At 37.5% G+C, this 25,162-nt stretch overlaps 1 protein-coding gene across 1 annotated transcript in view; it reads right to left on the minus strand.

Annotated features, from left to right (window-relative positions):
• The window catches only part of RELCH (RAB11 binding and LisH domain, coiled-coil and HEAT repeat containing), a 153,116-nt gene that overhangs the window by 102,534 nt on the left and 25,420 nt on the right, over positions 1 to 25,162 (minus strand). The window contains exons 2-8 of the mRNA XM_042780237.1: positions 19,756 to 19,845; positions 10,202 to 10,273; positions 10,037 to 10,092; positions 9,819 to 9,932; positions 5,084 to 5,287; positions 4,886 to 4,977; positions 1,972 to 2,265 (exon numbers count right to left, since the gene is read on the minus strand). Of these exons, the coding sequence (XP_042636171.1) occupies positions 1,972 to 2,265; positions 4,886 to 4,977; positions 5,084 to 5,287; positions 9,819 to 9,932; positions 10,037 to 10,092; positions 10,202 to 10,273; positions 19,756 to 19,845 (922 nt within the window). The remainder of the gene's footprint in view (positions 1 to 1,971; positions 2,266 to 4,885; positions 4,978 to 5,083; positions 5,288 to 9,818; positions 9,933 to 10,036; positions 10,093 to 10,201; positions 10,274 to 19,755; positions 19,846 to 25,162) is intronic.

Below are 25,162 nucleotides of genomic sequence, written 5' to 3' on the forward strand. Positions count from 1 at the left end.
CTTTATCAGTCTCACTTCTACCAATCTTGCAACCCTTTACCTGACACCTTTATCCAAAAGGATTCTTTCTGGCTCTTTAAAGGCTTATATGACTTGGTATTTGCTTGACTCCAACTTCATCTCCTGTCATTCATCTCACTTGCATTGTCTGCTTAAACCCTACTAAATTCTTGCTAGTTCCTCAAACTCACCATGTTCTCTTTGAAGATGGTGTTGTCCCTTAGTAGGATACTCTTCCTCTTACCACTTTGCTTCCTTAATTCCTACTTAGTCTTCAGGTCTCAGATTAGATGTCATTTCTTCAGAGAAATCTTTTTTGGTCAGATGATTGGTTAGGTGCATTGATTACATATTTCCGAAAAAAGCTTCACTTTCCTTGTATTACTACTTTTCATACCCTATTGTAATCACCTGATGGTCTAACTCTCACACTAGACTATAAGGTTTGTGGCTGAAGGGATTCCCGTATGTCTTGCTTATTAAAAAAAAAATGGTCCCTCCATTATATTCCTTATAAAAAAAAGTTCAACAATTTCACAATCATCTATCTCCACAGGATTGGTTGGCAGTATTCAAGGAGATACCTGGAAGCACTCCTAAACATTAAAGAACTATTACAAATGCAGTTATTGAATATCATAGTACAGATTTTTGTGTTATTTTATCTGTATCACAATAAATGTGCCTTAAGAATTGGGCTATGACTATACGAACTCTGTAACTCCCATATACCTAAAGAAAAAATACACATAGTAGGTACACAAATAGTTGTGGTTCATTAGTAGAAAGCTTTTCTTTAAAAAAACCAAAAAATCAGATATGTGTTGTTAATAATCAGTACCAATAGTCTAAAACAAATTATCTTTACTTTCCTATTATATCCTAACCCCAGGTATAACAGGCCTCTGCAAAACAGGAGGCACGATCTTGTGTCTGAGAATGCACTATAGGATAGCTACGAGGATAAAATGAGCTAGTATCATGAAGCACTTAGAACTGTCCCTGACACATAATAATAACCCATTGCTGTATATTTGAGCCTGACTCATAGCGACCCTTTTAGGGCCGAGTATAACCGTCCCATAGCATTTTCTTGGCTGCAATCTTCACGGAAGCAGACCACCACATCTTTCTTCTATGAAGCAACTGATGGGTTCAAACCCTTAAACTTTTGGTTAGCCACCAACCACTTAATCACTGTGTCACCAGGGCTCCTTGACATATAGACCTCAGTAAATATTTTTCTTAAAATTATTTTTTTTCATATTATGATATAATAATTTTTAAATTATATTTTGTCTTTACCACTAGAAAACATGATCATGAAGGACAAGGACCTGTCATCCAAGTTTAATTTCTGAGATCCAATAAACATTAAATAAAGGGAATATTAATGACACAGTATTATAATAGAAGCAGACACAAGAAATAAATAAGGAGCAAAAACTACTGCTCTCTTCAGCATAGGTCGCTAACCACATACCAAAATCTTCTTCTGACTCACACATATTAACATGCATATTACTTATGGGTTTAATACTTAGCTAAGATAGACCATAGGAGCTCAGGTAGCATAGTGCCTAAGGCACATGAATGCTAACCACAAGGCTGGTGGTTGAAACCCACTGTCCACTTCTTGGAAAGAAGATGACTCAATCTACTTCTGTAGTGATACTGCCTCGGAAACCCAAGGAGGGGTCACTATGAGTCGGGTCCGACTCGATGGCACATAACAACAAGATCGACTATAACATGTTGACTGTTTACTCACTTCTGATGTAATTTAATTTCATAACAACTTTGTGACATGTTTTTTGTGACATGTAACTTGCTATGTGTAAGTTCAATCTAAATGTAAAAACGTATATATCTGATTTGCAAAAGCAGCTCAAATTAGAACTAAAGCTCCAGTTTGTCAATGGACTAAATGCCTGAACAATGCACTTTAAAATCAACATGATACATACTAACCTATTGGGTTTATCAAACTGAGCTGCATTTCTGCTTTGTGGAGAAGAAGATGGCATTCCTTCCCTTCCTCTCCTGGGCACAGAATTTGAGGAATTCTCTTTAGGAGCAGCGGAATCGACTTCATCGGACACTGAAAGATGAATATCCTTGCTTCTTCCCTGGTCTGAACTATTTACAACTGAACTCTGCTCACTGTCTTCAGAGTCTTTGTGGGAAGACTGATCCACAGAAGGCTGAACAGAGTCGCACACCACTGGGATGGCAAAATGTTCATTTTTGAGAAAGTCTATTTCACTGTAGAAAGAAAAAGAAGTTACCAGAGAACAACTGTATTTCTAAAACTGGCAAAAGTATAAACTGAAAATGTGTTTAATGAACTTTTGTATGGAAAATGAATTTGCTCTGGAAACTTTCACCCAAGTCACACACATACAAAAAAGCACAATATATTAGTAGAAGAGGTTTTTGATTAGTCTTTTCTGTACCACGTACACCTAAAAGTATAGCCATTAACTCTCACCAATGAATCATAAATATGGCCTTTTATCATAAACCATGCTTTTATATCAGTGGTAACTACTTTTCTATTCTAAGATCATAACTATTTTAAAAAATAAAATTTTATCACTTAATTTTCTTTTCTTCATTTTCAAAATGAGGATAATTTTATCTTATCCAAAGAGTTATTTTAAGTATCAAATGAAATCTTGAATAGAAAACATGCACAACACTGATATGAAGGAGTTACTTGTTGATACTGATACTGATATTGATACTGATACTCAGGGAAGTCAAAACTATCTTATTCTTTGATTTCAAGACAACTGATTGTAGGATTATTTCCATGATTCAATAATTATTATATTAAATTATGAATCAATGATAAGACTTTCAGAAGAAAGGTCTAGTGATCTGCACTGAAAACTCTATGGAGCACACTCTATTCTGACACACACAGGGTCATCATGACTCAGAGTCAGCTCGACGGTAACTGGTTGGTTGATCATAAGACTCTCATTTTCAGAAGGCAAACATGGGTATATGGGTGGACAGATGGGAGGACAGGCTGAAACTTTAGGTTTGTCTATGAAGGGTGGAGTATGCCTAAGACCATGTATAGGGTTCACAGACAATATTTCTACAAGTGTATGTTCTGTAAGAATTCTCAGGTGTATAGTAGAGCTGACAAGGGGCAAGGCTGTAGTCACTTCTTGGCCACAGCCAGCTACCCAGAGGGAGTGAGTAGTTGGACCTGTGGGCTTGTGCGGTATAGTAAATTACCTGGTATGGCTTTTATAGCCATTAAGTCTTTATAAACTCGATGGTGGAATCTGCCATGAGCAACTGAGGAGCTCCTGATTGTTAAAGTTATTCACCTGGGGTACTTCTAGTGAGAGTGCAATGTTCTGGTTCATTCTCTCTCAGGTGCTTAGAATTCTGATGTTATGACTGGTTAGTTTGGCCACTCTGCCAGGCTCAAAAGGAGCCCTCCTAGAGGCAAAAGAAGTCTCTCTGACTGCTGGCTGAGAAAGACATGCTGCTGAGAGACATGCGCTGCTGAGAAAGAGACATCAGGAGACACACGCTGCTGAGACAGAGACACTGAGAGACACGCACTGCTAGGAGAGAGACACCGAGAGACATGTACTGCTGAGAGAGAGACTGACAAAGACCATTGGCTGAGAGACAGCAGGCTGAGAGAGACTGATCATGTTCCTGAACTTCAACTGTAGCCTGTTGCTTCCCTAATAAAACCCATAATCTGTCAGTTCTGTGTGGCCACTGCAGCGAATTATCGAACCCAGCAGAAAGGTGGTGGGTGCTGCGGGAGGGAAGATTGGTATCAGGGCTGGTAAAAGGACTGGAAGGAGGCAGCATATCTGGCTTCACAGGAATAGGCGTTGGGCTGCTGATGGTGATTCTGTCTTCCTCCTGTGGGGTTAGAGGAGGTCAGAAAGATGCAGCCTCCTTGCCCCTTTGGGAGCTTGGGACCAGAGTCGCAGGGGACATGAAGCTCAATTGGCATAACATACTACACAAAAACGTTCCACATCTTACTTTGGTGAGTAGCAACTGGGATCTTAAAAGCTTGCAAGTGGCCATCTATATGCAACAGTGGGTCTTTCCCTGTCCAGAGCAAAGAAGAATGAAGAAAACCAAAGACACATGGAAACAATTAGTCCAAATGACTGTTATACCATGAGATTCTCAGCCTATATGACTATGAGACCAGAAGAACTAGATGGTACCCGGCTACCACTGTCAACCACTTGGAGGAGGATCTATGTAGGAGATTCTGGACAGAGAGGGAGAACAATGTGAAATAAAACTCAAAAGCATTAAAAAAAAGAACAGGGTGGGGTAGATTTGCTGGTCTGATGGAGCCTGACGGAACCACTGAGACTATGGCCCCTAACTGCCCTTCAGGTCTGGAACTGAACCCACTCCTATGGCTTCCAGCCAAACAAAAGACAGGCATATGAGCTGAATATTTACATTAGGTAGATACACTCCTCTTGGAGAGAACAATCATGAGAGAATAGAAGGGCTATTTATATGCACAGGTAGACAGCTCAGGGACCAGGAATGTATGGAGAGAAGGATACAGGGAAGAGGTAACTATGGGAAGGAAGTGGGAGGGGAACTGCTGCATTATGGGAAATTGCAATCAATTCAATGTCATGAGACAAAGTGTGTGTGAGCTGCTACATGGAAAGTGAATTTGCTCTGTAAATTTTCACCCAAATCACAATAAAATTAAAAAAAAAAAACAAAACAAAAGAAAGACTATCACCTTCAGAACTATTAAAACATGAACAAAGTCTGTCCAACAACTGTTTCATTTATTTATATCATCTGTCAATTTCCTTAAAAATTTTAAGAATTTGTTTAGAAATAATGATCAAGCACTTACCTTTCAAGTCTTCTGATATGCTCCATCAAGGACCACTTCTCACTATTTAACAAAGTAATTTTATCTTCCAGTTTCTGTACTAGCATAGAGTTCTAAAATCAAAATGAGAGAAAAACAGAAACTGAACATGTCATAGTTTTATGCTTTCAAACAGTTTACGTACTTCGTGTGAACGCAACCAGTTAGCTGATCTCTCACCTCTACAGGCGGAGGACTTTCAAAGGTTGGAGGCAGGCTGCTTAAAACTGGCGTGAGAGCCTCCAGCTCCTCTTCATCTACTCCACTGGCCACGTCCACAACATCTTTCCCAGCCACCTGATGATTTCCAAAATCTCGGTAGAGCTGCAATAAGTCTGGAGGTTTGGGGATGTTTAAGCCTACATCATCCCACAATTCAAAATCCTAAAAGTTAAAAATAATAATATAAAAATGACACCATCTATGATGCAATTTTCTCTTGCATTTTTAAATAAGATTCATTTTATTTCCTACTGCTAATAATAACCGACTAATAAACTGAAAAACCAACATAACCAAAATTTCTAATTTCATGGTAGTATGAAAATATATTTATGTTCCAAATGAGTAAACATCATTCTTAAATGTACCTTATAGTTTTCATTGTCTAAGTTTCTTGACATTCTAAGGCTTAATTGTCAAGATGCTGTACCTATAATTCTTTTTAATTTATATTTTCCAGAAATGTAAAGCTGGCGTTTAGCACCGGGGTAAAACACTGTCACCACTCAGAGACTCCCAAAATTAAGAGTGGACACGAAAACTAGGTGAAAACTAAAGTATTGTGATGTCGTTGTGTGCTGTTGAGCCGATTCCAACTCCTACTGACTCTACACTGAAAGTCTAACTCCCCACAGGGTTTCCTGGGGTGTAAGCCTTTATGGAAGCAGGTCACCAGATCTTTTCTCCTGTGGAGCAGTTAGTGAGTGTGACCCACTGACCTCTCAGTTAGCAGCCCCGTGCTTTAACCATTTTGCAACCAGGGCTCCAGCAACCACTATGACTAAAGTACTGTAAAGAATCCAGAGAAACTTCTATCTTGAAGTATGAGTGAGCAGAAGTTTCTGAAAAGTGATAACCTGGGAAACTCCTGGAGAAGGGTGAGGTATTTACCAAGCATAGAGGAAGGAGGGGGTTAGGAGAACAAAGGATATCAGAAAGAGGACGTAGAATGAGCAAAGACAGAGGCTCTGGAAGAGTCAAGCAGGTTCAGGGAGATGCAAGCCCTTCTGTCTGGCAGGATTCTAACAGCAGGAGGAAGACAGTGCTGGAGAGGCAGGTAGAAGGGTGAGCTAAAAAGAACGTTCAGAATGCTTATAAATTCATAATTGATAGTGAAGGAGTTAAAGCAGAAAGCAAGAGAGATGATGGACACAGAAAACAGGGAGAAGTTCCGAAAACAGACACATTAACTAGGTAACAGAACAAACATAGTGGGGTAAGACAATGACAAAGGTGAAACAGTTTCTAGTGACAAGATCCTGAGTGTGGCAGTGGGAGCATGGTATTTCTTGCAGTGGTGAATACAGCAATGCTGCTGGAGGCCAGAGAGCTTTTGGCATGACATTATGAGATGAAAAAAGAAAGTAGGTCCTCAGTGAAGAGACAAATTCTATTTAAATTTTTAATTTCTAATTGTTTGTTGTTAGCATATAGAAATAGAACTGAATAGAATTGATGTTTGCTGACTCATCTTGCACCCCACAACCTTTCTGAAATCACTTCATTTTTGTACCTTTTTGGGAGAGACCATAGGATTTTCTACCTTGACACTCAGGTCACTGGTGAATCAAGATAGCTTTACTTCTTTTATAGGATGTGTTTCTATAATATCTATAGTGCTATCATGGTTGGTAGAGGACCACAGAAAATGAGGAAGACCCTCAACGAGATGGATTGACACAGTGGTCGCAACAGTGGGCTCACCCCTAGTGATGATTTTAACAATGGAGCAGGACTGGGCAATGTTTGGCTCTATTGTGCATGGGGTCACTATGAGTCAGGGCTGGCTCAATGGCACCTACCAGCAACAACGACAAAAGACCAGAACCTTGAGTGTTCAAGACACAATTATTTTGGATTTCCCTGTCATAGCCAAACAGAGTCTTAACTGATACAATAATATTTTATACCTTTTGAATTAAAAACAAAACAACAATGTTATAACCTCACACTCATTCCTAATTTTGGTCATTTCTAGGTGACAGCAGTAAAACAAGCCATCACTTCTTTGATCACAAGATTTTACCAGAGAAAAACAATGAGGTTCTAAAATCCATTGGTTCCTATTCAGGAAGACATGCAAATTAAACTCTTAGTCATTCAAAATATTTTCTCTTAATTTCTTTATTTGTGTAGTATTTTAATTACTATAATGCTATTGAGAAGGTTCTTAGTGGATCTGGATTTTTAACTATACATTAATCTGTTACTATCAAGTAAATGACTTAAAGTTAAAAAAAAAACACAGTTTATGAATACAGGCAAATATAAACAGATTATACATTATAAAAAGCCACCTGGAAAGAATAAAAAATCTGTAAGTAGAAAGCTATAGGGAAAGAGAACTCTATAAACTAGTAGAATACTAGCCTAGATGACAGCAGATACAAACTCAGGGCAGATGAACCATATGAAGAAAATAAAAGAAATGTTAGTTCATAAACTATCTATGACCACAACTGCCCTGCCTTGTCTCCCAAGTGCTCTTCTTATACTCAGCAGCTAGAGCACGGACAGTCACACACTCCCGAAGTTAAGTTTTGAGGATATGACTCTTTAATATGAGCAGCCAAAGAGGAAAGACCTAAACACAACGACATGAGAGAGTCTACAAACAAACAGCTACTCAGATCGATATACACTGAATGCTCCATCTTAAGTAGATAACTAAGGATCCTGAGACACCTGAAGAAGTGTCAAATATGAAAACAGGTATCAATAAACAAATGCATAAATAAATATTTAACAGAGGATTAGAAGATAAAGTTAAAGAATTGCTCAAAACACAGACAGGGGGAAATAGCCAAGAAACGTTAAGAAATTAAAAGGTTAATATATGAGGCTTAAATTGAGAAAAACAAACAAAAAATGGTCACACATATAGGATTAGGAATCAGAAATCTCTATAATAAAACTAGAATCTAGAAAGCAATGGAATAATGCTTCCGTTCTGAAGAAGAATAACTTCCAACCTGGAATTCAGTTAAACTGTATGTCTGGTAGCATAGTGCCTAAGGCATCTGACTGCTAACCAGAAGACTGGTGGTTCAAACTCAGCAGCCACCCCTCAGAAGGAAGGTTGGGCAATCTACTTCTGTAGTGATACTGCCTTGGAAACCCGAGGAGGAGTCGCTATGAGCTGGATCTGACTCGACAGCAGTGAGTTGGTTGGTTGATATCACTGTTTAAGAGTGACAGAAACTAGAAGATAATGGAATAGTATCTTCAATCCTGAGGCAACCTAGAATTTAATAACCAGTTATACAATCAAAATTTAAATTTGAGAGTAGTAAGATATTTTCAGCCCTGCAAGATGTAAAACAGTTTATCTTCTATGAATCCATGAGGAATCCACTGAGAGAGTAAAGAAAGAGGGAGATGTGGGATATAAAGACCAGTGGGGAAAGAAAGTCCTGGCACTACTATGAGGAGTGTTCCCAGGGTGAGGCAGTGCCTCAGGCACAGAGTAAAACGGCCAGGCTGAAGGTCAGGAGAATGAGAAGAAATTTTTCAAGAGAATGGAGAATTACTTCTGATAGTAGACCTGGCAACAGAGTTTAGATGTAGGGTTGAATTAATGTGCTTAGCCGAATACAAAATAAAACAAATGAAAAAATAATTATTAATGCCAAGAGGAATGAACACTTCAGCAGGAAAAGAACACAATATCCTAGCAGATGTCATATTAATGCTGCCCTCCCGTTGGCTCTGACTCATGACGACCCCATGCACAACAGAGCGAGACACTGCCCGGCCCAGTGCCACCTTTGTGGTCACCGGCACGCTCAGGTCCACTGGTGTGGCCACTGTGTATTCTGAGTGCCTTCAACTAAAGGGCTCATTTTCCAGCATCACATTGGATAATATTCTGTTGTGATCCACAGAGTTCTCACTGAGTATTTTTCCAAAGTAGATCATCAGGTCTTTTTTTCTATTCTATTTCAGTCCAGAAGCTTGGGTGAAACAAACCTATTTATCATAGGGAATCCTGGAGCACCTGAAATACCATGGTATACCTTCCAGTACTTTGGAACAGGGAAACCACCAGTATGACAAGCTGACAGACTGCTAGCGGATACTAGCAAACACTTAGTCATAATAATGAAAACAATGACTACTATTCTATCAAAATTAAGATCCAAGTCTACCTGGGAGGACTGGGGGTGCAGAGGTAGAAGTAGTTGAAAAAAAAGTTACAGTCACACTTTTCCGTAGCAAGAAGCCAAAGGATAATGTATAAAACAAAAATCAGGAAGCAGCAATGTCAGTATTTTATTTAAAGTCATGGAGGTAAACACCAACTGATCACTTACAAGGGACGAAAGTGATGCTCCTGGGGAATGAGAAATGGCAGAAGTGGAGACAGATAGGGAAAGGAATGTTGTTTTCAGTAACTAACGTGGTTGTTGTTGTTGTTGTTGTTGTTGTTATTTGCCGTCGAGTCGGCCCCAACTCATAGCGACCCCTCCTTGGGTTTCCGAGGCAGTATCACTACGGAAGTAGGATTGCCCAACCTTCCTTCCGAGGAGTGGCTGGTGGGTTTGAACCGCCAGCCTTCTGGTGAGCAGTCAAGTGCCTTAGCCACTATGCTATTATTATTATATGTGTAACTTTGAAAAAAAAGGAAAGAAACTACACAACAGAGGAAGTAAGTACATTATAAATTAAAAAAAAAAAAAAAAAGTAATTTTACCTGATCATCATTTTCATCTGAAAAGGTTATGGATGTAAGCTTGTAATTATTCTTCAATAAAAATTCATTGACTAGGAAGTTTAGAGCTCTCTTTTCAAGAGGTTTGATTGGCTCCTGGAATCAGAATAAAGGACAGATACAGTACCATAAGTTTTCCTCCTTCAGGACCTGTGCTGCATTTTATCTGGAAGATACTTGTAGATCTGCCATCAACTCACCTGAATTTCAGGACTTGATTTGTAATTTTTCCGTTCCTGTAAAGGAACTTCATTTTCTGGGGGAAGAAATTATAAACATTTTACTATTTTACAGTTGGAAATGTCTCAGCTACTTCTACATTGTCAAAGTAGAAAAAGTCTCAAAAAAAGTTTTATGTACACCACCTGCAGCCTTTGTTAGGTTTGCTCGGAGGGCCTGAATGGTCTCCTTGGCTTTCCGTAGTTCAAACTCCAGGACTGGACAGGGATTTGGAATAAACACACACAGGCATCCAACCAAGAAAAGGGAACAAAAATAAAAAAATAAAAAGCAAGGATGGGTATGAAAAAAAAATACAGTTTGTATTGAAAACAGAAAGCATGCAATCTTTATGAAACTTGTGAACGCATGCAGCAGAGTTGATTTGCAAGCAAACTGGTGAATGTTTCCATAGTTTTAGGAGAATTCAGGGGACTACTGATAACTGTTCCAGCTGTCTGACAGGGAAGAGTGCTATTTAAAAACAAATTCTGTGGCATACTTTCATTTTGTAACAGAGGATTACTCATTTGGGTATTACTCATTTGGATACTTCTACTTCACTCTAATAGGTAAGAAAATAGCAATGTCTTCAAGTAACATAATTTTTGGGGAAAAGATAAAAATAGATGAAGCCCAAGTAAATATAGTTTAAAAATATCATAAGGTTAAAAAAAAAAAAAGTAGTTTTAGAATGCTATCTAAATGTTATAAATCAAATACATAGAAACGATAGTGAATACGCCCCTTCACTAAGAGTTGAAGGAATATGGCTTAAACTTTTAACAAATGATGGGATGTCAATACATTTTTGTAGAAACAAGCATATAATGTAGTTTATATGTTTTTTTTTTAAAAAAAAAAAAACTTCCAAGGCTTTTATTCTAGGTTTCACTTAATGGCAAAGGGTACAAAGTTTCTCTTTTAGTTAAGATATTTTTAAAGCAAATGGTTATGTATAGTTATCTAAGGATACTAAGTAAGATCAAGCACAATTTCAAAGTTTCTGGTTACTCTTGAAATAGAGTTTTCTAGTTTAAGAGGTACTCTGGTAGCGTAGTGCCTAAAGGCACTGGACTGCTAACCAGAAGGCTGGCGGTCCAAACCCACCAGCCGCTCCTTGGAAGGAAGATGGGGCAATCTACTTCCGTAGTGACACTGCCCCGGAAACCCAAGGAGGGGTCACTATGAGTCGGGTCCGACTCGACGGCACATAACAACAACAATGAAATTCAAATTTTTTCTTCTATCACCACGTAAGTCTGATTATAAGGTAAATATGAATACTGGGGAAACATTGTAATAAGCTGTTTAAATGTCTAATTATAAGCACAAGTTAACTATATGTGTGTTACCTGGAGAATTTTCCTTAAAATGTATTCCTTAACTGTGCTGAAGAAAAAGCAAACTCAGACATGGAGATAAAACCATTTACTGAAATAAAGAACTGGGGAAATGAAGTGATCTTTGCCACAACTGGATATTTAATCAATTATAGCAGTTAAATAGCTCTGCATAAAAACTGAAAAATTGTATCTTTAAGATATAATTTTTCCCTGATTGACTTATAAACAGAAAAAAAGATGTTGTAATGAGATGTTATCAGAGACAAAAAAGCTGTAAAAGTATATGGGAAAATTAGGATTCACTCAGTTTGCAATTTTTCATTAAAAACGTAAGATGTAACTGAATCACATCTAGTAACATGAAAGCCACTTGTTTTGATGCCCAGAATTTAACTGCAGCAACATGGAAGCACAACTGAAAATCAGATGGCGTTGTACGTTACTACTTTTTTGGTAGTCAGCAATGCTGATCTGCAAACATTTCTGTGCAATAAAGTTAAAACATTTTTCCTGAAATGAACACTCTGGATAGTTTATGTTTTTTTAAAAGAAAGGCTGCCTACATTCCATCTGTAAGGTAAGTAAAGAATAGTAGATTGGTTTACTTCTTGTAAAATTTCAAAACTTCAAAATTTCAAAAAAAAAATAATTTTGATTTAAAAATGCTTAATTACATCTTCAGTAAAATGAGTATATATAATAATGTTTTTCAATACTATTTACATTTTACAAAGATGTGTTACAGAACAATTTGCAGATCAGAAATGCCCCACACCAGAATGATAGAAACATGAAAATAAATAAATAAAAACTGGTTAAAACACAAACTGGGGAAAACTCAAAAGTCAACTGGCAAAAGTCGAGGTGACCAGGAGCACACACTGAATGATTAAGGCACAGAAAGCCAGAAAAACCCATGTCAGACGGCAAGAATTCAGATTCCTATGCACATCTATGGATAAATTGCCAAACGTCATTAAGTTAACAATGCTTTCCCATCAAAATGAATTCACTCTGCTGCATGTTTCTTAATATATGATATACACTCTAAAAGACAAAGGCATAACTTGAAAGCTACAGGACAGCTCTGCAAAGGTGCAGTACGCAGTTAAAAAACTGCAGTCACACGAGAGTTTCAAAGGAAAGGTTCTGAACAGCAGTGCTATATTCACGTGTACTTGAATCTGTTTCTTTTTAAAAAAAACATTTTATTTAAGCTCAAAATGAGTTATTCTGTAAAGAAACAATGCACTGAGCAAATCTCCAAGGTTTTTCATATACATTTCTTCCTTAAAAGTCCGAGGATTTGTATGTTTTAAAAAACACTGTAGTAACCAACAATCACACCCTCATGCCACTAACCCAACCCAAATGAATACATTCTACTGCTCTACAAAGATGAAAGTGTGTAATAATATCACCTCTTAAAACCTTATACAAAATGATGGTTACGTCCGTATGAGCAATTCTAGATTAGTTGAAACCATGGTAGCCAACCAGGACCAGGTGACTCTAGTATTGTATCAGAGGCACTTGAATGCTTAAGACTATGCTTTGCTGACTTGGGAGAAGGTACAACTATGTAGAGACAACAAAGGCAAACAGATAAAATTCAAAGCAGAAATATATCAATTTTTTGCTTCCCCAACTCAATTTATCATTAATATTATTGTGAAATACTTTCCAGTCATATGTCACTTTGGCATGAAACACAACAAATTATTTTGGAAGATATTTTCCATAACACTGATCTGAATCAAGCATTTTTTCATTCCCATTCCTGTTTACCACTGAGAAGCCCAAATCAATTAAGTCTGAGTCAAGGATTCTACCCACTGTCTTCTTTCAAGTTGGAATTCTCTAAATATTTTTCTGAATTTAAGATAACATGATTTGACTTCATAATAAAACATCATTTTCCTATCATTAATACTTCATTTATCATCCCATGTAGAAATGGTTCTACAAAAAGGAAAATTAATTTTTCAATTCTCTTAAGAACATGAGTTAGAATAAATTTCATACCAAAACAATACAAAAACCCTAAGATACTACCATCTCTGACCTACTGGGTTTGGAGAATTCTTCTGGCATATTTCAGACTGAAGAAATATATACAGTACTGATATGCACAACTTAGTAGATAATAATAAATGAATTAAAGCAAGATTCAATTTCTGCAGTCTTAGAGATTTCTTTCTCTATATTCCACTTGGTGAGGAAAAGCAACTTCCCACACCTTAGAAAAAACACTTCCTCCCGTTACCATTTCTCCTGCTCACTCCTGCACGCTTCTCCATCATTAATTGCTAAATTGGTGCCCCTGAGGGTAGTACCTTTGGCCTTTTTACATCTTACCTGACATACTCCACTAAGATGATACTCACTCCTGTGATTTTGGGTATCCTAAGTACCCAAATGATGCAGAAACTGTCACACCCATTTCCCAAGATACACACCTACCTAACAATCTCCCAGACATGCCCACTTGAATGTCTCAAAGTTGTGAATTTGATCCTTTTCAAATGAAATTCAACATAGTTCTCTCAAATCCACTTCCTCGCCTCATGCTACAGTTTCTCTACATTAATGGCACCACCACCCATGCAGGTCCCCACACAGGAAGCTGGAGATCACACTTCACTTATCCCTGCCTTCACCCTCACGTTGATTCATGTCCAGGTTGTAGTGATTCCAACCCTTATATTAACTCCTGAAATACCCACTTATCTCAACTGTTTCTTCTTATGTCAGACATTAGACCTTTATGATTTCTCATATAAATTACCTCAACAATCTACCACTACATTAAAGCCCAGAAAAGCCTTCAGAAAACCACAATTTTCCAAATTTTTGACCATAAAATTTTCTTTTCTTTTTTTCCTTAGCTGTCGATTTTCTTTTCTTGTTTTTATCCCTTTTCTTGCCTTTTACCCAATGAAACTAACATTGTTATGAAATATACTTTGGAAAATGTTGATCTACAAAGGAGAGACAAAACAAAAATTTAATGAATACGTAATCACTTTTATTTTTAGATTAAATACAAAAATGATGATTTTTTTTTTTTCTCTCTGAGCCTGTTTTAATTGCATGGTACAAATGTAGAGAAATTCATTCTCAAAATGCAATCTTCCCTCTTCATACTCTTGTTGGAACATCTGTCCTATCTCCTCCTAGCTGTCGATTTGATTACTACTGACAGTGACCCTGTAAGACAGAGTAGAACTGCCCCATAGGGTTTCCAAGGCTGCAAATCCTTACAGAAGCAGACTGCTTGTCATCCCCCAAATATGCCAGGACCTTTCACACCCTGTATCTTTTGTCTATGTGATTTCTTCCAACTCTTCTTCTCTCTATATAAAAAAAATCCTATTCATTCAACAAGCCTCAGTGCAAATGTGACTTTCTTTCTGATACTTTCCTACCCAAAATTAACAAGCTCATTATTACAGTTTGCAAAGCACTGCAAGTATATGCATATTACAGACATATATGTGATTCAGCAAAAGTTTCTTAAGACAATTCCTTATCTATTTTTCATTTATATTACTAGTGCCTAACATAGTACCTAGGGAGCTCTGGTAGCATAGTGGCTAAGGCACTTGACTGCTAACCAGAAGGCAGGCGGTTCATAACCACCAGCCACTCCCCAGAAGGAAGATGGGGCAATCTACTTCCGTAGTGATACTGCCTTGGAAACCCAAGGAGGGGTCACTATGAGTTGGGTCCGACTCGACGGCACCTAACAACAACAACAACAACATAGTACCTAACCCATATGTGGTACAGTAAATTACATGGTATGGCTTTTCTAGCCACAGTCTTTGTAACTCTCACAGGATTACTGGGTGGGACCATGCAATTTAGACTCCTGATTGTTAGAGTCATCCACCTGGGGTATTTCTGTTGGAGAAGCATCAAGTAATCTTCTGGGAAAGTTCACTCTCTCTCAGGTGTGTAGAGCTCTGATGCTGGGATTGGTTGGTTTTGCCACTCTGCCAGGCTCAAGATGAGCCCTCCTAGAGGCAGAAGGAATCTCACTGCCGGCTGAGAGAGATGCCTAACTGAGAGATGGCAGCAGTGGAACCAAAAGTCACAGGACAGAGCACCAGGCTTACCTGGCCTACAGAGGCAGGGGCCAGGCCGAGAGGCCAAGGGCCAGAGAGTTGTGTCTAAAGGCACAGCTGACGGGAGACTGCCCTGATCAAAGAACTGTATCCTGAGTGCGTTCCTGAACTTGAATTGTAGCCAGCTGCCTCCCTAATAAACCCTATAATCTGTGAGTTCTGTGTGGCCACTGCAGCAAACTACTGAACGCAGCAGAGAGGTGGTGAGTGCTTAAGAGGGATAGATGGTATCAAGGATGGTAAGAGGGCTGGAGGGTGGCAGCATGCCTGGCCTCATAAGAGTAAGCCTTGGGCTCCTGATGGTGATTCTGTCTTCCTCTTGTGAAGTTAGAAGAGGTCAGAACATGCTGCATCCATGCCCCTTAAGCAATAAAGCAATGCTAAAAATGCCTAAATGGATTAAATGGCAATTCCAAAAGTTAGACTACAAATGCCTCTTGCTACCTTTAAGAAAGCTTAAAAATGGAAGAAGTACGTACACTGCATATGCATAAGGTAACACTGGTTTTGTTGAATAATATATACAAAATTCTTTACTACAAAACCCCAGCTAGATCAAGCTTATTTTGATTTGATGTCTGTTGGTGCAGTGGTTAAGGCAACACTCCATGGAAGAAAGATGGGGCAGTCTGCTTTTACAAAGATTTACAACCTTGAAACAGTGGGGTCACTATGGGTTGGAATTGATTGCATTGCAGTGAGATTGGTTTGGTTTTTTATTACGTAAGTTAAGTTTTCTATGAAAATTTATACATCACATGAAAAATAAGTTCAGAAGTGAAAAATATCTGAAGTGAAAAGCTTTTAAAATCTTACTTCTTTTAAAGGAAAACAGCTATGCTGAAACAGTCTTTTATGAAAAAGAGAAAATTCTGCTACCTACTCAAACTGAACAGACAGGTAAGTCAGAGTTGCAGCCTGGTACTAAAAGGTATCTTGTGGGCTCTAGAATAAAAAACATTTGTTTACCTCCTGATCTTGTTCTTCACCATATGGAGGCTACCTCCTGATCTTGTTCTTTACCAAATTCCTCAAGCTTGGCAAGTTTCACTTTACTAATCCATAAAATAAAGATATCATGACCTATGTTGCAGATTTGTTAACAGGATTAAATAAAATATTGTATATAAAGCACCTAGCACAGTGCCTGGCACAGAGCAGATGCTCAAAAATATTAGTAACTTTGGAGATCAATTCATGTTTGAAGGGAAAATTGCACAGACTTAAAAAATAATGAGATTTTTAAACATATGAGAAAGATAGTAAGAGTGACCCTAAGAGCAAATGTAATGTTTGCCTCATAAATAGCAAAAGTGATAAACGCTGAAGACCACCCTACAGTTGGCTGGCAATGCACTCATTACCTGTGTTATCCATAACTTCCTTCTGCCTAAGACTGGCAGAAGAAAATTTAAAAAAGACTTTTGTTTCTTTCTCTGATGCCCTCTTCATTCTTAGTGAGGTTTATAGTGATCTTATGACAGATAACAGGTCCATCATATTTCGTGGAATTTTTTTAAAAAGATTTTCATATACTTTGATAAGCTTTTAAGTTCCTACCAATGGTTAGCAGAAGAGTCAAAAATACTTCTGGAAATGAGAATTACACTAGTTTTTTTTGAAACTTTTTTGAAAAGTTTCATCCAAATATTAACTCATTTGATTTAATAAAAGGATATAGCACTAGAACACTAAAATGTTGACAGCTATTGTCTTGGAATAAGACAGGCTCTTCCCTCCTTTTCCAATAAAGATGAAGGAGAATATGTGCTTGTATGTGAGTACACTATAGCAATTAAAAACTACCTTATTTCCACAAACCTGGAGATACAGTACAATCTTTAGATGAAAAATGTTAAGATCAAAACTGCCACATTTAATACGTTTTATTTTACTCTTAGTTATGCAGTCTGTGGTTTATCCAGGGCCACTGTTGTTTCTTTATTCCTCTCTTCCTGCTTTGCTTTTCCCATTGAGCTCATTAGCTCACTGTCTTATCAAAAACAGACTGGTTCAGTCAAACTTTTAATAAAATGTTAGATGGGAAATGAAAATGTTATATAAATAGTGATACTTATACAAAGGAACTCCTATCTTCTCCTTTACTACCTATACTGTCATGAACAATTAGAGATTGTTATAAGTTTTAGATAAACTATTATAAATTTTGGGAGCTCTGGTGACATAGGGCCTAAGGCATGTGACTGCTAACCAGAAGGCTGATACTCAAACCCACCAGCCACTCTTCAGAAGGAAGATTTGGCAATCTACTTCCGTAGAGATACCACTTCGGAAACCCAAGAAGGGATCACTATGAGTCCAATCAACTCGATGGCAGTGAGTTTGGGTTTTTTTGTTTATTATAAATTTTAGATAAAGAGTTTTCTTTTTAATCAGTACATGTTTCACATAATTAGAAGTACTAAAACAGCTAAGTAACAAGTAGACTAATGAGCTTCTGCATTTGACTAAACCTAAAAGGTAAATTTTCAAACAGTTACTAAAGGAAAGAATACAATTATGTGGCCAATTTCTAGGCAGAAGTTATTTTAAATATGTAACAGTCTATATAATAAATACAAATTAACATATAAAACTATATTTAGAATAACCTCAATTAACTAGCATACATTTAATATTTAATCTAAAATATGTAATATCACTTAGCAAGTGATGTAACTAAATTAGTCATTAAATTATTCAAATAATTTCCATTTGATTTGCTGATTTTGAGGTATTATTAATGATATTTTCTGTTTTGATATAGCTGTCAATAAATTAGGCTTTTGGCTAAGCCATGATTTGACATAGAGAATCACATTACATTCTTCTAGCAATTTCTCCTTTAAATTGATAGTTATTGTTCATACTACTGAATCTTCTTAGCTTCTGCTAAACTAAAACAATTATATCATTTTTTTCTAACATATAATACGACCTGAGATTTTAAAACACTTAGTCTCTATTCCAACCAAGGAGTGAAAATCATATATTGGAATGTCATAAATAATTAGGTCAAAAGAAATCCTTCATGCTAAGAGGTAGATACAGTGCAATTGTGAGCTCTGGTGCTGGGCTACCTGGATTTGAACCCAAGCTCTAACACTGAAGTCTTAAATAATCTCAAGTATTCCAATTTCCTCATCAGTAAAAAAGGGAGGAGGATGATAATAATACACATTTAGAACAGTGTTCAGAATGGAGTAAGTGCTATATAAGAATTAACACTCACTTTTATTCACAATGAGCATGACAGAGAAGCATGTGGTAGGTTTACACACTTGTCCCTTTAAATGGAAGAAAATTTCAACAGAGTTATTCAAGAGGAGATGTTTCCTGGCCTCCTAATACCCCCTCAGGATCTAGCTGTCTCATGTGGCATCCCTCCTTTTCCAAGAGTGAGCAACTTACTGATGGAGCCCAAAATACCATCTCTCTCAGAGCATAGTCCTATGAAAGCTACAGTTCCCATATGCCACACAAGAATGACCTCATTAGTTGGCACGAGACTTTTGATACTTACGGGATCTGGGAGGCTACACTGGTAAGTTCTAGGGTAGACCTCCAGCAGAACCCAACCAGGCTCATGTGGTGTAAGCAGTGCTTACATGGGGTACGAGCTAGGCCTCTGAAATCCTTAAGATTCAATGGTGACATCCAAGTCAGAAGGTAGGGAAATAAAAGAGAATGGGTAGGGTCTAGAGGCCCATATTGTACTAAATATTAACTCATTATTTTCTGGATCATAAGAAGGTCGAGAGAAAGAGTTCCTGCAGAAAGGTTATGATAGCTGGGGAGCACCTGAGGAACTCAAGGCCAACAGTTTTATTCACCAACCAACATGGAACTATTTCAACCAATTTTTAACTGCCAGTATAGCTATACTTGTATGTAACACTTGACTATCAGCTCTGCTTTAAGGGTTCAGGCCCCGTTAACTTTGTACTATTCCATGGCTAACTTAAACCTGGCACTAGATATTTTACAAATGCATAATGTTGGCTGCATGCAGAACTCAGCAAATTGTATGTGCACATAACCAGAAATTCACAGCACCACTGGAAGAAGAAGTTGGGGGTAAAATTCCTGCTGGTGAAAAAGTTAGGACATATAACTATATATGTTATATTCACATATTAAATTGCAGAAACGAAAACCCCTCGAGCCATTTTATTATTTCTGGAATGCCAAAGAATCCAGATCTGTCTTTATGATCTTACTCACCTGCCACTCTCTCATCAGTTTCCCTGTTACCATCATCTGAGTATCTTGCGAAGTCTAAGGAATCAAGGGTACTGATGCTTCCAGCTCGATCTATGATGGGGGGTGGGGAGAATTAAATAAACAATAAACAGGTTGTTATTTAATTGTCAAAGTAAGAGACTGGAATTCAGTTATTTATAATTATTTCCAGCTATTATTGATATGATTCTAAGGTCTAGGAGTTTCATCAAAACAACAAGGTAAACATGCTTATACCAATTAAGCTTTTTTTTTTAAATAATCCAGATTTCCCTAACCAAAACACAGGCTAATCCCTGAACCATGCACACAGGACTTACTACAAGCAGTCTAGTTAAGACAAGAAAATGAACTGATATTTGAACTGCCACTTAAGAGAGAGAGTTTTATAGTTTCGTCCAAATAAGAGAATTTTAAAAAGAGAGAAAAAACACTATTAAAAAGGAACATAACAAAACCTAGTTCCTACAACACTGCCCACACATTACAGTAAAAAAATTACTTAATAAAGAGGAACCAGGAAAATACGACCTAGTTTCAAGAGAAAACAAAACCAAGTGGGACAAGATCTGAGGAGATGTTAGTATTTAAAACAACTGTAATAACTATACTCAGTGAAATAAAGGAAAATAAGCACACAGTGATCAAAGAAGAGGAAATCTTAGCAGAGAAACAGAGTATTTTAAAAATATACCAAGTAAAAATCCTAGAACTGAAAAGTAGAAGGTGTAAAATTTTAAATTCACTGCATAGTGCTAGTTAACAGAATGAAGCTGATAGAAGAAATAGTCAACTTAAAGATAAATTAATAGCAACTGTCCATGTGAAGGGAGCTCCAGTGGCATAGTGCCTGAGGCATCTGACTGCTAACCAGAAGGCTGCTGGTTCTAACCTACCTGCCACTCCTCAGAAGGAAGGCTGGGCAATCTACTTCCATGGATATACTGCCTAAGAGGGGTCACTACGAGTCGAATTGACTTGATGGCAGTGGGTTTGGGTTGTTTTCTTTTTTTTTTGGTCCACGTGAAAGAACAGAGAGAAAAAAAAATTAAAATCAACAGAGCCTCAGGGATCTTGGGACAGTAACAAAATGTCTAATGTGTGTAACTGGAGTCAACAGTAGGAAAAGAGAAGGACGGCTCAAAGATTCAGAAGCTCAGAGAATACTATGTAGGTTAAAGAGAGCAAATCACCCAGGCATATCACAGAGAAATAGCAAAAAACTCATTAGTCATTATGAGTAAGAAAATCAAAACCATTTCACATACATTTGGATGACTATAAAGAGTTCTGGTAGCAAAACAGTTACGCACTGGGATGCTAACAAAAAGGTTAGAGTTCTGTATCCATCCAGCGGTTCTGCAGGAGAAAAACCTGGCAATCTGTTCCCCTAAAAATTACAGCCTAGAAAATCAAATGGAGTAGCTCTACTCTGTCATATGGGGTTGCTATGAATCTAAATCAACTCAGTGGTACCTAATAACAATAGTAATAGGATAACTATAATAAAAAAGACAGACAATAGTAAGTGTTGGCAAGGATAAAGAAAAACTGAATTCTCATACATGACTAATGAGAATGTAAAAACAGTTCAGCCAATGTGGAAAAGAGTTTGGAAGTTCTTTAAAAGTTTAAACAGAGTTACTGTATGATCCACAATTCTAATCCTAAATAGACATGAACCCAAGAGAAATGAAACTATATATCCACACAGAATCTTGTGTATGAATGTTCATAGCAGCATTATTCACAATGGTGAAAAAACAGAAATAAAATGTCCATCAACTGATGAATGTATTAAAAAATGTGGTATATACATACAGCTCACTCACTACTGTCCAGTTGAACTCGACACATAGCAACCCCTCCTTGGGTTCCCGAGGTGATATCACTACACAAGTAGACTGCCCAACCTTCCTTCCGAGGAATGGCTGGTGGGTTTGACCCGCCAGTCTTCTAGTTAGTCAAGTGCCTTAGGCATGATGCTACCAGAGCTCCTATATATATACACATAGTGGAATGGAATATTACTCAGAAACACAAAGGGCTGAAATACTAATATATGCAAGATGAATATAGGAGAACCTTGAAAACATTATGGTAACTGAAATAAGCCCATCAAAAGAACCACATACTGTATGATTCCATTTACATGGAGTGTAAAGAATAGCCAAATATAGAGACAGAAAACAGATCAGTGGATTCCTAGGGCTGCTGAGTGGCAAGTAGGGTGTGTCTGCTATTGGGTGAGATTTCTTTTGGGGTACTGAGTATATTCTAAAAGTAGACCATGACAGTGGTTGCACAGCTCTTTATAAATATGCTAAAAACCACTGAATTACACACTTTAATGGGTGAATCTTACAGTGGTTACATTTTTAACTCAATAAAGCTATTGATTTTTTAGAAATGGAACATCTTTCGAATACCAAGAGAAAAAAGCTGCAATCCAGAACTGTAGACCCAACAAAACCATCCCCCTCTACTGAAGGCAAAGCAAAAAGTAAAAAGCAGATTCCTAAAACAGTTTTCACAAAGCCCTTTGTGCAAGATGCTCCTAATAAATAGGAAATAAAAATTAAACATAAAATAGGAAAAAATTAAACAAAAAATAGTAATGTATAATATCCTCAGATATTTATAGTAGATATCAACATATCAAAATTCTAAAGTCCTAAGCTAATCAAGTAAAACAAAAGACAGCATTTTCCAAAATCACTTCATTGCATTCCTTTATTAATTCCCATTACTAACACAGGCAACTAACAATACTTTGAGAAATGTTAAACTGCTTCCCCTATTTTTGTATCATATGACAATATTATAACATTTATCCTCTTAATACCCATACATTTAGGCCCAGACCAAAGCAAAAACCAAACCCACTGCCATCGAGCTGCTTCTGACTCACAGTGATTCCCACTGGGTTTCCAAGGTGGTAAATCTTTACAAAAGTAGATTGCCCAGTCTTTCTTCCGTGGAATGGCTGGTGGGTCTGAACCACCAACCTTCTGGTTAGCAGTCAAATGCCTTATGCACTATGCCACCAGAGCTCCTATTACAGGTCTAGATTAAAGTCTATTTAGTCATGATATATTATTATTCTTCCCTTATACCATTTTTCTGAAAGTTTTAAAGAAATTGTTTATACCGTAAGGAGGGTCTTTGGGGGAAGCAAATATGAGTTTAATTTTCAACTTGGTATCATTCCAGCTAATGGAAAATACATTATAGGCTCTCTAAGATGTAACTAAGGAGCTCTGGTGACATAGTGGGTAAGGCAGTTGGCTGCAAACCAGAAGGTCAGTGGTTCAAATCCACAGCTCCTCCATAGGGAGAAGATGAGGTAATTTACTTCTGTAAAGATTTACAGCCTTGGAAACCCAATGGTGGTCACTAGGAGTTGGAATCGACTAGATGGCAGTGGTTTTTAAAATGTAATTACTGGCTTTCCCCATCTGCAGGAAAGAAGAATGAAGAAAATCACAGACTCAAGGAAATAATTAGTTCAAAGGGCTAATGAGCCATGCAAACCACAGCCTCCACTACTGAGACCAGAACTACCTAGTGTCAGGCTACCATTATCAGATGATTTGATTGGGACTACAGAAGGTCCCGGACAAAATGGGAAAAAAACACAGAACATAATTCAGACTTACACTTACTCATCAGAATCAGACTTAGTGGTCTGACAGAGACGGGTGGAACCACTGAGCTGGGGCTCTCAGACACCCTTCAAACCTGAACTGAATCCACATCCAGGATCACTTTACAGCCAAACAATAAACAGGAGTGGACCCTAACACTCCTGAGGAATGTACTGCTCAGAATAATCAGTTATACAAGACAAAAAGGGCCCCAAAGCAAAGCTGAGAAGGCAGGAAAGAAGGACAAACAGAAAGAAGGAACTCAGAGAGGAAGCAGGAAGAGTGGCTATTACACTAAAACACTAAGGGGAATCCAACTAATGTTATGAACCAAAATGTGTATAAATTGTTGAATTGAAAACTAATTTGCTCTGTAGTCTTTCACCCAAACCACAATAGAAACAAAAAAATACATTTTAAGTCCAAGGCAATGATATTACACTCTAGAGAAAAAAGAAAAGTTCTGATATATTTTTAAGCACTAATAGCTATAATGTCACTAAAGCAAGAATCTCCTGATTCATTTAAGTATATTCCATTTTCTTAGGAAAAAGAAATTTATGAAAGTAATTTTAACTTTGGTTGGATTTTTCTAAAACAAATTTTGTAAGTAACATGTACTTTGTTCAGATTTAAAACTAGTAAAAGGTGATGTAACTCCAAGACCAGTATGCCTCTTCAGATTGTCTTAATTACTTTTCTAGGACAAGCAGATGCCTGCAGCGTTTCAAATGCTCTCACACTGAAGAGGAAGAGTCTGGAAAAATGAATCTCTCTTACTAAGGAAGAAGCTACCATACTCTAATATGAAGTGCTTTAGCCACAAAGCATTTCTTCATATATCAGGATGCTTGAGTAACTTCTAAACAATTTCCTTTATAACTCAGAAACTTAATGATCAATGGCTTTCATCATAGTTGGCAAACCAGTAAATCCTGTTCATAAGTTTTATCAAGTCTGAGAACTAAATCCATTTTACACAGTGTGACTATAAGATATGCAGACTGATTTTATAAATCACATACAACAGTAGTTTTACTTATATTTATATTTCATATTTTAGCACTGATGGCTGAATGCACTTTTACTGCAGTTAAGCAAGTTAGTCTGAGATCCTTGAAAAGGTCTCTTTTCTGGAAATTACATAGCACTTTAAAAACCTAAATGCACCAGAGAAGTTGACCAGCTGCTGACTGGCAAAGAGTTCTGGTTAGTTCAATTAAGAATTTAGTGAGCGATTACTGTGTGAATTGTTGTTGTTGTGTGTCATCGAGCTGATTTAGACTCACGGCGACCCCATGGACAGAGAAGAACTGCCCCACAGGATTTCCCAGGTCATAATCTTTATGGAAACAGATTACCAGGTTTTTTCTCCTGCAGAGGCTTTGGTGGGTTTGAACTGCTGACCTTTCCTTTAGCAGCTGAGTGCTTAACTATTGTGCCACTAGGGCTCCTATTATATAAATACACACAATAAAATATTAATAGCAATTGAGTCTGAGGAGTAGAATTAAAAATCTTCACTACAGACCACCTTCTTTCTCTGTACTGTTTGAACTTTTTTGTTTGTTCGTTTGATATATTCCCCCTCTTCCCCATAGCCACTTAACTGCTTTTTATAATACAGGAATCTTATAACAGTACTGTGGTGGTGAAGTTTGTGTGTCAACTTGGTTGGGACTGGTTGAGTGGCTGGGCAGCTGAATGTAGTTAATTCCCCAAGGTGAGACTGGTAATCAACT

Source organism: Orycteropus afer, unplaced genomic scaffold (genome assembly GCF_000298275.1).
Source record: "Orycteropus afer afer isolate SDZICR_OR568_19922 unplaced genomic scaffold, OryAfe1.0 scaffold00029, whole genome shotgun sequence".
In the NCBI taxonomy this organism is placed as follows: domain Eukaryota; kingdom Metazoa; phylum Chordata; class Mammalia; order Tubulidentata; family Orycteropodidae; genus Orycteropus; species Orycteropus afer.